The sequence below is a fragment of the Schistocerca serialis genome, chromosome 2 (assembly GCF_023864345.2).
Source record: "Schistocerca serialis cubense isolate TAMUIC-IGC-003099 chromosome 2, iqSchSeri2.2, whole genome shotgun sequence".
Classification (NCBI taxonomy): Eukaryota; Metazoa; Arthropoda; class Insecta; order Orthoptera; family Acrididae; genus Schistocerca; species Schistocerca serialis.
Window position 1 is genome coordinate 596824739 of NC_064639.1, and position 15363 is coordinate 596840101.

The 15363-nt window shown below is 35.5% G+C and overlaps 1 protein-coding gene across 6 annotated transcripts in view; it reads right to left on the minus strand.

The window, feature by feature from the left end:
- Positions 1-15363, minus strand: part of LOC126457624 (stimulator of interferon genes protein homolog) — a 318836-nt gene that overhangs the window by 11232 nt on the left and 292241 nt on the right. For all 6 annotated transcript variants that reach the window (XM_050094086.1, XM_050094087.1, XM_050094085.1 and 3 more), the window contains 2 exons: positions 6636-6810; positions 6433-6546 (listed from right to left, as the gene is read on the minus strand). In XM_050094086.1, the coding sequence (XP_049950043.1) occupies positions 6433-6546; positions 6636-6810 (289 nt within the window). The remainder of the gene's footprint in view (positions 1-6432; positions 6547-6635; positions 6811-15363) is intronic.

Here is a 15363-nt window from a genome sequence, read left to right on the forward strand (position 1 = left end):
GGCTGAAAAATGCCATTCAGCTTCAGTTTGGAAATCTTCTTCATGATGGCACAGGTTGATAAAGTTCTTCCTATTTTTATAATGAGCTGCTGCTCCATCAGAGAAATAATAGATTTTTCTTGGTTTTCTACCGAATTTAACAGTCAGGAAGTCCATCAAGTATGATTGGAACAAATGCACAGCAACAGCGTCATGTGTTAGGCATTCTGATATGATTACAAGACTTGTGTGCTCAAGTTTGTTCCCATCCTTGTAATAAGCAACAATGGGATGAATCGTTGCTAGCATGTTTGTCCAGTGATAGCCTTGAACTTCGTCCTGGATGACAAAGGAGTAATTTTCAGAAAAGTCACAGATCACTAAGACCTCGCCTTCTTTAAGTTCATTTCTCAGTCTCTTTTGGAAGGTTGATTGTTGACTAGCAACAAATGAATGTCGTGTAAGCGATTTTAATTTATCAAAAAAACAATCAATAAAGTTGTCAGATGATTTTATGATTGTTTCTAGAGATGTGTGATCAACAGAAACCCATCACTGATAAGTTATATTACCAATATCATTATTATTCAACAAATCTTGTAAATATGTCTTAAATGTTTCTGGGCCAGGACAGAATTTACATTCACCAAAATGACAAGCAGGTAATGACGGATCACATACAACTCTTGCAATGCAGTCTTTGTAAGTTTTTATTGGATTATCTTCATCCTTTGTCAGCTGAGGAATGTTACACCCAGTCAGCATGAGTTTGAAGTTTTTATGGATAGTACACACACAGACACTATGTGTACCACTGCTTCCAGCTAAAACACAATTTTTGGGACATAGGTCTGCAAACTTCGAAAATCCAATGTGGAGCTCTGGATGGTTGTCTTTAAATTCTTTCAAATTACTTAAAACTAGCCGTTTTTGTACTTGCAGATTTTCTCCATTATCTCTCACAAGCACAAAATCTTTTTTCCCAGGCATTGCCCAGCTTATCTCATCAGAACAATAAAAGTCTCTAACAAAATCAGCAGTTGTTTGATAAGGTCTTGCCAGGTTTTGGGTTTGGTGAAGACAAAATTCCCCTGACCTTCACCAAATCTTTTACTCTTCGAGCCGTGTAATTTGTTACTTTAAATTCATCTTGAAGCTTCTTAACACTCCAGCTTTTAGGTAAAATGGTAAGAATTTCCACCTGTTTACTTCAAGATGTACATGAACAAAATTTATCTTTTAGCTGACTGATCCTCTCAGATTCTGCATGATCATGTACCTCTTCTTCTTTTTCGGAAGGAAGCAATAATATTCCTTAGGATATTTTGCTTCACACAGTCGTTTCTTCTTAACTGGCGATTCGACAACGGACTGCAAAGAAGCATTCAACCTTTCTAAGGCCTCAGTTGCTGCAATGTCTTTTATGTCACTATCACATAAAACCTTTTCACTTTCTTGTTTCACCACAGAATACAGTAGATCATCATCATTTTCTGTGCTAGACGTATCACAAATTTCTACTCATGCAATTTTTTTACGGCAGTTGTCACACTCTTTTTGATTTAAAGTTAAGAAAGGTTTTCTTGCTATCAGCCATTATGAAACAGGCCGTAAGTTTTTCTTGTGGTATTGTGGCCCTTTTCATTAAATGGATTACAGCACAAAGCTGAAATTTTAGGCATTTTACATTTCTCAAGTGAACAAACTAATTTTAAAAAATGGTTTTGAAGTTGAATGCCCCAGCTTTCTATATTCAATACTACTCAATATTACTTCTTTATTCTTTCACTTCCTGTAAAAAAAAATATTTCATTATGTTAATAGTATGCAAACATTAACTGGTTGTAGGCATACAAACTTACATACCCTTGTGAGATTTGTACAAAAGTACCTTTAAGCTAAATTCAAAACACACTTTAAGCTAAATTCAAAACACATTTCAGAGTTAATCACATAATTTCACTACAGCTGCCTCACAACAAAAGAATGTGTGGGTCACTTTCAACAATAGGTGAAAATTGCTGACAATATTAACCAGAGATAAAATACTGAATAGGTTGCAGATAGTAACACCAAAGAATCATTTTATATATAATCTTTTAAATGAGAGATTGCTTCCTTTTTTTCTTTTTTCCGTGGTTTTACAGCTATTAATAAATAGTTAGCACTAAAGTTTAATAAGCAGTTATTCGTTTCAAGTGCAATTTGTGGACCATGTAACAAAATTTAACACTGTATTATTTTCATGTGTAGCAAAATAATAGAAATTAACCTATCTGACTGTGATTTTGGAGAATTGTGGTAAACATAAAATTGCTTTTGATACTGATCCCATGCTCATCCCAAGTTGAAACTTTCAGAATATGTAAATGTAAACTGTACCTTTCACATATATTTTTTTGAGAATTTTAAAAATGCAGTTTTTCAAAATTCAATAAAATCAACAATGTTGTTTTTATAAACAATGTTATACATATTAAACTAATGATGTTTGGTATTATATAAAAGCTCTTTAAAAGAGCTTTCCAATGAAATAAATTTTATTGTTCTAGCTTAATTAGAACATGAGTTATAAAGAAAACAACATTGTTCCGCGAGTCAAAAATTTGTCATTTTTTCAATTTTTGAAAGTCCATTACTCGATAACTTTTTATCAGAAAAATGTGAAAAAATTAATTTGTGGTACTATTTATGAGTACTATAGGCATACTTAATTTCATTCAAATCGAAGAGGGTAAGGTTGAAAACGATGGTTTCATTTGTTGATTTGACGTGGAACGACCCATTACATGGGTGCTCATAGAAATTGAATGAGAATTACTGGAAGAAATAATACATTCTGACACAAGACCACAAGATAAATTTAGAGAAGCAGTAATTTAATGTAGATTGCTGTACTGTCTGAATCACATATTTTGTCTATATTAGTGATGCAAAGGGGAATGTCATGGGACAAAAAAGCTTTTAATGAAATCAATGAGATTAGTAAGCCCCTCCACCAAAGCAAGAATGTACCATATTGAATGGGGAAAATTGGTTTTAAATTGTCTTTAGATCAAAAACTGCACAAAAAGCAAAATGACATCAGTTTTTAATTGTCCTGGGGCCAAAAACCACATAAAATGCTGCATGACATCGGTTTTTTAATTATCCTGGTGCCAAAAACTGCATAAAAAGCAAAATGACATTAGTTTCTAATTGTTGAGATCGGCGCAACACATGTTCAATATGCTGTTCACGTTTTCTGCCACAAGTTGAAATCAAGAAACAGCATGTTCCACAACAGACTGGAGTGTTCAGGGGTCACGTTCAGAATGCGTTGAGCATGCCTTCAGTTCAGCTATGTTCACAATTGGATCACTGAACACAACATCTTTCAGATAATCCCAAGGCCAGAAGTCACACAGGTTAAGATCAGGTGATTTGGAAGGCCAAGTTGTAGGTAAATGATGGCTGATAATTCTAGCATTTTGAAAACACCTCTGCAGCAGCCACTTCACTGGCTATGCAGATGTGTGGAGGAGCACCATCTTGGATAAAAATGGTCTCACCCACACATACACGCTGTTGAAGGGATGGAATGATGTTGGTGTGCAAAAGACTCTAACTGAGTTTACCAGTGACGGTACAGTTAACAGGACCCACAGGACATAGTCCTATGACAAACAATCCTGTCAACCTGTACCACAGAGTCACCTTTGCGGAATGAAGTGGCACTGGTTGATGTGCATGAAGATTTTCCATTGCCCATATTCTGCAATTCTGCGTATTGACATGTCCTTGGAGAAGGAAATGTCTGTCCTCTGAATGTTCCATGGCCACTCATTGCCTACTTCAATGCAAAGTAGAATTCCAGAGTGAATGTTTATCATGTCCGACTCTCGACATGTCCTACTCCCTGTGCACTACATGTTTGCCTGCCACTGCTCAACCTCTCCTGCAATGCTGTGACCACATCTTCGAGAGATGTTGGATCAACTGCTTTTGTTCCTCTGCCACACTGCACTTCTAAAGCATTTGGCTTTTCAAATTGTGTAATAATTTTCTCCAGACCTTTAGTAGGTATCGGATCAATGCCTTTTTTAATACTCTTGAGTGTCTGAAACTTCTGCAGAGCTACTGGTGAACAGTCACTGTTCTTCTAAATGAGCTTTACCAGCAGCATCCTGGGGCCTTCATGGAAACAGTCATGTTGGGTGTATCGAACGCAAACTGAGGAAAAGCCATGTGCACGCAGCTGTTGGTGTGCATACCCTGATGCTTACAGTGCCATCTATCGGTCAAATTTAAGAAATTTTTTTTTCAGATTGGATGTCATTGTGAGTAATGGTTTTCTTTCTACAGCATTTTGAAACTGAAACTTTCGTTTTGGACATCATGTATATTGTCATCTTGATTTCATTCATTTACAGTAGCAATGGTTGGTTAGTAATGAAATAATGTAATGTCTCTTCCATATAAGCTTCCACCCAAGGAAGCTCACCTCGGTGTTTCGAAGAATGAAGTCTATGGACATAGGATGACACATCAGGCACTGAATCTCAGGATAATCCAGCAGAGAATCTGCCATTCCACAGCTTCAAAGAAGGTATTGTTTTCTCTCTTGGAACATGGCTATGCGCCGAAGAATGTGCAATTTGAGGGGTCCTCAGTAAAGAGCGATTTAATCCAACAAGTGCCATTCTGAAAACCATGACAGCAATGTAATTGTCTTTATTTGAATAAGCTGTTGCAGCATAAAGGCAAAGAAACAAGTAAACAGTGAAAACAACCATGCATGGTAAATCATCAGCGAGAAGTTCACCCCAGTAATAAGTTCACAATGAGTTAACAACATGTCATCTGTTATGATGACTACGAAAAGGGCAACATAAGATGATGATATATGTGTAGGAGAACTACTAAATATCTGCAGTATAGACAGTCTCAATCTATTAAATAAATGAAATGAGAGCAATAATTTAATATACATGAAAGAGAACAACAAGTATTGTTTCATCTACTTGCAAAAACAACTGTGTGGTATGAATATTCAAATAATATCATGAATATACATAAACCACAATGTAACTGATGAATTATATGTTACTAACAGTTCTATAATATATGAGGGTTTTCGTGTCCGCACATCCTGTCACTTGACGGCCGTTATCTCACTGTGCCAACATTACGTATCACATATCTGCAGGTGCTGGTTGTATGGTTCTACTGCTTCGTTTGTCAATGTCATCAGTGATCTTCTCTAACTGCTAAGTGTGCTTGGTTATTCAGTTCTTAAATGCAGAACAAGTTCGTCCGGGTGAAATTCACTGGTAGCTTGTTGAAGTTTATGTCGCTGATGTAATGAATGGTGGAAATGTGCATAAATGATGTAGAATGTTTGATGAAGGAAGGACAAATATTCATGATAAAGAATGATCTGAATGGCCTACTGTCACGAATGAAGAGTTGACACAAAAAGGTTATCAGGCAATTCACCACAACAGATGCTTCAGTAATTACCGAGCTGCATCAGAAATTTCCACAAGTTTCAAGATCAGTAGTTTTTCACATTTTTACTGACAAACTCCTCTACAAAAAAGTGTGTGCAAGATGGATCATAAAATGTTGATGGAAGAATGCAGAACAAAGTGAATGGTACATTCTTTATCTGTTTTGGGTTGCTATCACAAGGACAGTGGTGAGTTCTTGAATCACAATGTGACTGGTGATGTGAGGTGGATTGTGAACTACACTCCAGAGAATAAACGTCAATCCAATGAGTGGCATCATTCAAATTCCCCGACGAAATCATGAAATTCAAACAAGAACCTTCAACATGCAAAATAATGGCCACAGTTTTTTTGGGTCCAGAAAGGTATTCTTCTGTTAGACTTTTTGCCAAGAGGAATGACAGTAGCTGCTGAGAGTTACTGTAAAATATTGTTAAACCTTAGGTACACTATTCAGAGTCACTAGCGGGGACTGGTCTCTAGCAGCATTTTTCTGCTTTACGACAATGCGTGGCCTCATGTGGTGGTGAGAACAAAGACACAACTGGACAAGTTTCACTGGGAATTTCTGGACCATCCACCATACAGCCCTAACTTAGCACCATCAGACTTTAATCTGTTTCCAAAACTGAAGAAATTTCATTGTGGAAAGCACTTGGAAAATGATGACACACTGAAAGAAACTGGTTTAACAGTCAGGCAGCAGAGTTCTTTGATGCTGGGATCCAAAAACGTGACAAATGTTTAAATGTTCATGGTGCCTGTGAAACAAATGTGCATATTGTAGTTTATCACACAATTTACATTCATATATAAAGTTTCTCTTAATCCGTTACAAATCAGTCATTGCTTTAAAATGACCCTCATACAATGTGTGTCATATGATAAATAGTGATAGCTAATATAAAAGTTGACAGAAACAGATAAGAATGGCTAATATGATGTATTTTCCGTAACTTACCAATGTAATATACAATCTCACACAAATCGCGACAATCACGGTCCGCTTTTATAATTTTACGTAACGTTTTGTAGAAAAGTGACATCAGCTCCTGTAAGTGTTCTCTGTAAAATACTGAAAGAGTTTGAAAAACATAAAAGGTATGTTAATAAGTTGAGGATTTTAACTGCAAAATTGTAATTGATATGGATGTATCTTATCACCTTGATTTTCTCCACTTCGAGAAATAGCATCGTGGAGGCTTTTCAAAGGAGTTGCACCTTCTGCAGCTACGTATACAGGTTCATCATTTGTATTAGGATTTTTTATCCTGTATACAGAGTTTTTATACACACGTTGTTGTACACCTGCTCTATTCAAAATATTTGATTCCAGGCTCTGCAAGAAGAAAAAGGATTCAAAGAAATATTGTGAAAATGCACTCTGACAGTACAGAATTCAGCCAAATTAATCTCGGAAATTTTCTCATAAACAATAGAGGTGCAATATTTTCTGTACCCTTACGGGCTATAAATGAGCAAATGTGTGCAACTAACCTTATTATAATTTTAATAACAAGTATATGGGATAATAAGTTGCAAGGATGACATGTTGAGTTGCAGACAGGCACAATGAAAAGAATGTAACAATTTAGCTCTTGGCCAAAGCCTTCTTCAGAAAAGAAAACACACACATATATATATATATATATATATATATATATATATATATATATACAAACAAACACAAACATACACACAAAATTCAAGCTTTCGCAACAAACTGTTGCCTCATCAGGAAAGAGGGAAGGAAAGGGGAAGACGAAAGGAAGTGGGTTTTAAGGGAGAGGGTAAGGAGTCATTCCAATCCCGGGAGCGGAAAGACTTACCTTAGGGGGAAAAAAGGACAGGTATACACTCGCACACACGCACATATCCATCCACACATACAGACACAAGCAGACATATTTAAAGACAAAGCTTGGGCAGCCATGTGGTAGATGGAATTAGACAGCAGATGTGGCGTGGAGCTACTATATTGTATGGAGTGCTGAGAAGGAGCTCAGATTACTCCAGTCCATGGGCGTGCATCTCAATAACAAAATTAAATATGAGTTGGTGTAAAGCTAAACAGTACAATCTTGGTCACTGCTGCAACCACATACCTGTACTACATGTACATGCTGCACATTAATAAAATTGACAAACTGCAGGGACAGATACCTGACTGGAAATGGAGGAAGAAAGGTCCTATGATCATTTTTCAGGAAATGCATTGTTGCCACGGTAGCTGGTACTGACAAATGAAAGTTCCTCTGATCATGTGCCATGTGTTCCTTCTGTGTTGCAGGCAATGTGATTGACACAGCTTACCATAAGCAGGAATGGTATGCTATTCATGCAAGGAACAAGCCAAGATGATGTCTGTGTACGGCCAAGCAAATGGAAATGGTCGAGAGGCAGGACGCCTATATCAAAACAAGTACCTTCACAGACACCAACTATATTACACAACAGTATCTTCTGCAACACAAAAATTGTGATCAGAAACGGAACAAGCTATACCAGCAGTATCAGCAATGACAGTATTTACTACACCTCTAGAAGCTTTAGAAACCATCTGCCCCTTGAGCAAAAGAAAAGTGTCTCCACCAGGCCATCTGAAGGATTTTTTATTTAGGACAAGCAGCAACCAAACAACGAGGTGAACAGTGTGAGGGATTCGAAAGACAACATATCATTAACTATATTATATCAAAATGTCCAGGGTCTAATTAGTAAGATTGCTGGACTAGATGTGTTTTTGATGGATCAGTTAAAGGATATTTCAGTTTTATGTATAAGTGAGCACTGGCTAAAAGAAAACCAAACTTGTAAAGCCAGAATAACAGGATTTGAAATGATCAGTAGCTTTTGTAGAGCGAATTTTAAAGGGGGAGGAACATGTATATATGTGAAGCAAGGAATTGAATGTAAAGAAATTAAACTCAGTAAGATAAAACACATTGAAAAAGAGTTTGAATACAGTATGTGCAAACTTAGAGACTCCAAAATAATTATTGTGTGCATATATCGTTCTCCATCAGGGAACTTTATGACGTTTTTAGACAGTGTTGAAAGACTTTTTAGTGAATTAAGACATTTTACAGAGAGCATTATTGTACTTGGTGATTTCAATGTCAACTTTAAAATGAACTGTCAAAAAGTATCAAAACTAAACAATTTGTTATATTCACATCTGTCCATGAATGTACTAGATATGGAAAACACTCTGAAACAATAATAGATCAAATATTTTTTGACTTGCAAAAGTTAGATCATGTTATTGAAGTAACTGACACAGGGTTCTTGGACCACAAAGCAATAAAACTCTATATAAATAATGTACTGCGCACAAATTCTAGAATACATGAGAAATATATTTACAGAAGATGTATCAATGAGGACAATATCAGGGTTTTTAATAATTCATTAAAATACTCAGACTGGGATTTAGACAAACTCGGCACCATGGATATGAAATTCGAGTCATTTTTAACTTGTTATAAACATAACTATGAAATTGCATTCCCTCTTAAGAAAATTAAAATAAAAAGCAAGCCTAATACTTGGGTAACACAGGGGATCTGGAGAGCGACTTAGAAAGCTAAGTAAATCAGCCAGGCTAAATCCAGCTCTGAAACAGTATGTCACCTGTTACAGAAAATTGCACAGGAAAGTCATTAATGCAGCAAAAAAGTTGCATAATGACTCATACATCAGTAGAGGCAAGGACAACAAGAAAATGAAATCAGTTTGGAATGTGATAAATAAAACTGTAGGCAGAAATAAAGTAAGAGACAGCAGCTTTGGTATTAAAACTGAGGACAAAACTACAAGTGATCCTTTACATATTGCCAATATATTCAACCTTCATTATGCAAGTATTGTACAAAGCCTCATAAAAACCCAAAGACAAACAAAGATTACACATAACATCTACACAAATCCTAAAACTATGTTCTTATACCCTGTAAGTGTACAAGAAGTACAGAATGCAATCAACAAACTAAAAAATGGCATTCCAGATAAAGTACTAAAACACAGCATAAATATTGCTCATCCCCTTGTAGACATAATTAATGCCTCTTTCAGCACTGGCACTAGAACTAAAGCTGTCAATAATAAAACCATTATATAAAAACGGTGATCCTCATGATGTAAAAAACTTCAGATCCATATCCTTGATATCCTGCTTCTCAAAAGTTATTGAAAGAATAATGCATGAGGACGCTCCGCTTTCCTGAGCACAAGGTAGAATATTAGTCAGTGAGCAAAATGGCTTCAGAAAAAATAGGCCAACTGAAACAGCTGTATATAATTTCCTAAAACTTCTCCTGATCTCTATAGATCATAACGAAGTAAACTGTGGGGCGTTTTTAGATTTATCAAAGGCATTTGATGTTATTGATCATGAATTATTGCTTGAGAAACTATATTGCTATGGTGTATGTGGTACTGTTCACAGCTGGTTTAAATCATACCTGTCAGACAGATACCAGAAATAGTTCACAAAGGAATCTCTTACTTTTCAGAATATAAGAAAGTTAGTAATAGCATGCCACAAGGTTCTGTGCTGGGACCCCTCTTGTTCTTGATTTTCATAAATGACCTACCAAACTGTTTAACACTAGCTAATGGTGTATTGTATGCGGTCAATACAAGTTTTTTTTATTAAAGCTCAAAATGAGACTGACTTGCAACACAAAGTAGAAATATCACAAGAAGAAGCAGGAAAATGGTTTAGATATAACTATTTACTTGTAAATGAGAAAAAAACAGTATGGATGAATTTCAGCCATGTATTGAATAAAGTAAAGCCCGATATAGTTTTGAAACTTGGTGAACAGAAGATTTTACAAACTTCAAACACAAAATTTTTAGGTATCTGGTTAGATGAGCATCTAAGTGGGATAAACATATTGAAATGCTCAATAAAAAGCTAAGTAAATGCTGCTATATACTCAGAATGCTGAAAAACTGCTGCAGTGAAAAAACAGTAATATGTGCTTATTATGCTCTTATGCATAGTCTATTACGGTATGGTGTCTTATTTTGGGGTAATTCAAGTCTGGCAAACCGGTCATTCATTATTCAAAAACAAGCATTAAGAATAATGAAAGGGGCTGCACCAAGAGAGCCCTGCAGGGAAATTTTCAAAGAATTTCAAATAATGTCGCTTCCATCTTTGTATATCTACAAAAGTATTTGCTTTTTCAAATCTCACCCCCAATTTTCTTCTTTAAATAGTGAGTGCCATGACTACCCAACAAGACACAGGAATGATTTCCACAGAGAAACACACAAAACAGCTCAATATCACAAAAGTGCAATTATCACCCCAAAATCCTTTTTAGTGCTCTTCCCTTAAGCATCAAAAAGATAGAAAAGTTTTACATTTTTAAAAATGAGCTTAAAAAATGTTATTAAGAGAATGTTTTTACAGTGTTACAGAGTACATGGATTTTCAGAACATAGTGGGCAATGATAATGATAATTCATATTTGAACAAATGTATGAAAATAGTCTGCCTGTACACGCTATACTTAATTAATTATTGTTTGTTCTGCTATTCTCTACTAGAGTGGTCAATGATAATGATAAGTCATATCTGAAAAACAAATGTATGAAATAGTATGTACTATAAATAATTAATTATTGTTTGTTTTGTTATTATCTACTATACGCTGCATGAGAGATATATTTATATATGTTTTACCACCGTAGGCCTATGTTATTAATTTACTGTATAATTACAAACTCATATAATGTAACATGACAACTCCTGTATCATTGTATATGATAAAATCGATGCTCAATAAGAGTTGAATGAATGAACATTTCAAGCCCCTTTTTGGGTGTTTGTATGATCATGGGATCCTTTCAGACAGACAATCATTGTGTGATGTGGTTGCTGTCTGTGATGGTAGACAATCATTGTGTGATGTGGTTGCTGTCTGTGAAGGTACTTGTTTTCCTATAGCTGTGCTGCCTCTTGACCATTTTCATCTGCTTGGCTGTACACAAACACCATCTCGTCTTGTTCCCAACATGAATAGTGGACCATTCTGCTGCTTATAATAGAATGTGTCACATAGCCTGCAACACACAAGGAACATATGGCACAAACTTTCATTCATTGGCACCAACTACCATGGCAGCGATGCACTTCTGGACACTTTTCACATGACCTTTTTTCCTCCATTTAGTCAGGAATTTGTCCCTGCAGTTTGTCGGTTTTATTAATGTTCACCCTGTATAATAAAAGTTCATTGTTATTTGAAACTGGCGGAAGTTCTTGGTAGCAAGTAAGACTCCTCTAGTAAATATTCTAGTATTATTATTATTATTATTATTATTATTATTATTATTATGATGATGATGATGATGATGATGATGATTATATATTTTGTTGAGTGCACAGCATCTAGATCTTTAGTGCCTTTATGAAATCTTTAACAATTGATTCAAACACACCAAAAAGAAAATGTCAACATGAAATAAAGTTTTTATTTATTTATTTATTTATTTACGTCCTGAATCTTTGTGGTACATATACCATACCTTAGATGTTGGACAAAATGATATTACATTAATATACTGTTACATTGGTGTATACATTACATTTATAAATTGTTACATTTTTATATTGCTATATTGTTACATTACATTTTTATATTGTTACAACCAACTTATTTTTCAAGATACTGTGTTACTGAGTAAAAACAGTTTTCCAAGAGATATGATGTTACAGATTTTTTAAAGCTATGGATTTTGTTTATGGCCTTTAGGTTACTTGGCAGCTTATTAAACAAATGTGAACCTGAGTGATATACACCTTTCTTGCACAGTGTGGTATAACAATGATGTCTGTGTATGTCACTATTTGCCCTTGTATGGTGTTCATGTACAGATTTATTTTGAATAAATACATTTCCATTTTTTAGCATGCTTTTTTTTAGGAACATTACAACTTCTAGTATATAGATACATGGTAGGTGTAGAATCCCCAGTTCTTTAAAGAATGGTTTGCATGATTTTCGGCTGTTGGCATTTTTCATTACCCTCACAATCTTTTTTTGTTTCCGGAATGTGGTTATGCAATGAGGAGAATTTCCCCAGAATATGATGCCATATCTTAATAGGGAGTGTATGCAAGCGTAATACACTGCTCTAACTGTTTCAGGACTTGTATTGTTCCATATAATCCTCATCGCATAAGTCATTTTGGATAGTTTAGAATTTTGGTTTTTATTTTGTTGTGTATGTAAGTGTAAGACGACTGTTTTTTGAGGGTTCATCAGTAATTTGTTCCTCATAAACCACTCTGAGACATTTTCACTTGTGACTTTAGCATTTAAACTTAGAGCCATTTCATTTTCACCTTCAATTAATATGCTTGTGTCATCTGCAAATAGCACTGGTTCGGAGTGTTGAACGTGTAGGGAGAAGTCGTTTATGAAAATTAGGAAGAGAAAGGGACCTAAAATGGAGCCTTGTGGTACACCGTGGGTTAATGTGGAAGGTTGCGATTGATAAGCTTGGAGTTCGTTTTTTCCCATGTGTTTTACCTCTGTTATCTGAGAGTGATTTTCTAGGTAGGATTTCAGCCACTCGTGTGGCAGGCCTCTTACACCATACCACTCTAACTTTCTTAGGAGAATTTCGTGGTCTATTAGATCAAATGCTTTTGTTAAATCCAGGAAAATCCCCGAAACATTTTTGTGACTATCCACTGAATTTAAAATACGATTTATGAGGCTAAAAGTGGCTGTTTCAGTACTGCACTGAGGCCTGAAGCCATGCTGACATCCTGAAATAATATTTTTTTTGTTAAAGAAATCAGTTAGTTGTAGCAGAACTAGTTTTTTAATGATTTTTGAAAAACCTGGTAGGAGTGACACAGGCCTATAGTTGACCATCTGCTGCCGATCGCCCTTTTTGTAAAGGGGTACAACTTTTGCAGTTTTTAACTGTTGTGGGAAAATACCACTTGATAGTGAAGAATTGCATATATCTAGCAGTGGTGTGAGTATCTGTTCAGCTGATACTTTTATAATATAGTCTGGCACATCGTCGACTCCGGCTGAATATTTATTTTTGAATGACTTTATACTGTTTAACAGTTCTTCCCTACTTATTGGATGGAGGAACATGGATGTATTTGTTACACTATTTCCAGAAATTTCCTGTAATATTTTGTTTGATGTTTTTCCCATTTGTTCCTTCGCTAACTCACGAGCAATATTGGTGTAGTAAGAATTGAAGTGGTTAGCAATTAATTTTGGATCAGTGATCTTGCTGCCCGCCTGTGACAACACAATATTTTTGTGTGTTTCCACCTTTCCAGTAAGTCTCTGTACCGTATTCCACATTGTCTTAGCTTTGTTTGATGATTCCATAATAAGTTTGTCATTTTCCCTTAATTTTGCTTCCCTTATTACACGACTCAGAGTTAACTTGTATTTTTTGAAGTGGTGAGCAAATTCAGGGCTGCTATCTGTTTTTGATAGTGCAAAAAGTTCCCTTTTTCTTCTACATGATACTTTGATCCCTAATGTAATCCAAGTTTTGGGTTTGCTGGGGCCTTTACGAATTATTTTCTTTTTTGGAAATGCAGTTTCGAAACAATGTCTGTAAATTTCCATGAAATTATCCAGCTTTTCATCTGTGTTGTAACTGTTGTAGATTTTATTCCACGAGTGGGTACTTAGCATATGTTTGAAGTGCTCAGTATTTTGCATGCTGAATTTTCTCTTGTAGATAGCACTTCCATTGCTAGACAAATCAACACTTCCGCATATGGCAAGTAGCTGTGCATTGTGGTCACTGTAGCCGGTATTAAAGTTTTCTGAGGTGTGGTTGTCAGTGTTTACAAAGATCGGATCAATAAGTGTAGCACTAGTTTTTGTTACGTGTGTAGGGGAGTTTATTTTAGTGCACAGGTTATATTCTTGAATAATATTAAGGAATTTTTCTCTTTGGTGGCTGTGTGTTAAAAGGTCAATATTAAAATCGCCACACAGAACTATAGTCTTGCAAGTATTTTTAAGTTTCCCTAGTGCAAGGTCAAGTTTTTTAAAGAAAATGTTTACATTGCTGTTGGGTGATCTGTAAACACACATTATTAAAGTTTTTCCTGATGTTATTTCAATAGCTGAGGCTTCAAAGTGTTTTTCACTTCCTAAGTGATGTACACAGTCTATTATCTTATAGTCTATGTTTTCTTTTACATAAATGCAGCTTCCTCCAAGCTTTGATATTGATCTGCAAAAGTAGTTTGCCAGAGTGAAACCGGTTATGTTTGAATACTGTAAATGGTCCTTCTCTAGCCAGTGCTGACAAAAACATAAAACTGATACCTCCTTCCACTCATTCCTAAGAAGTACATTTATTTCATCAAGTTTGTTTGGTAGAGACTGTACATTTTGGTGAACGACTTATAAAGTGTATGTATAAGTTTGTTCTGTAACACATTCCCCTGTGGCACCCTCAGCTACTCTAAAAAACTTCTACCTGTCCCTTGGAGTGTGTTTCTTCCCAACCATTCATCTAATGTGTTTTGGCCCATTTTTGTGTTATTCGTTCTTTCCTTGGGTTTCATCCTTCCTTGTGAGTCAATTTGAACCCCTTTAACATGTTCTGCTTTGTTTTTTGAGCTTTCATTGCCTGTTATGAGCCAATTATCCAACGTACTGGTAAGTTAATTACAACGTACTGGTAAGTTAATTACATATTTCGTAATAATAATAATAATAATAATAATAATAATAATACAGTGAAGCCCCACTTTTAAACCTTTCAAGGGACTTAAAAAAAGTGTAAAATGTGGGAAATAACATTTTAAGCTGCAAAAGTTATGTATAGGGTATCCCCTTGCATTTTCGCACTTTATGTATATGTACATAACAGG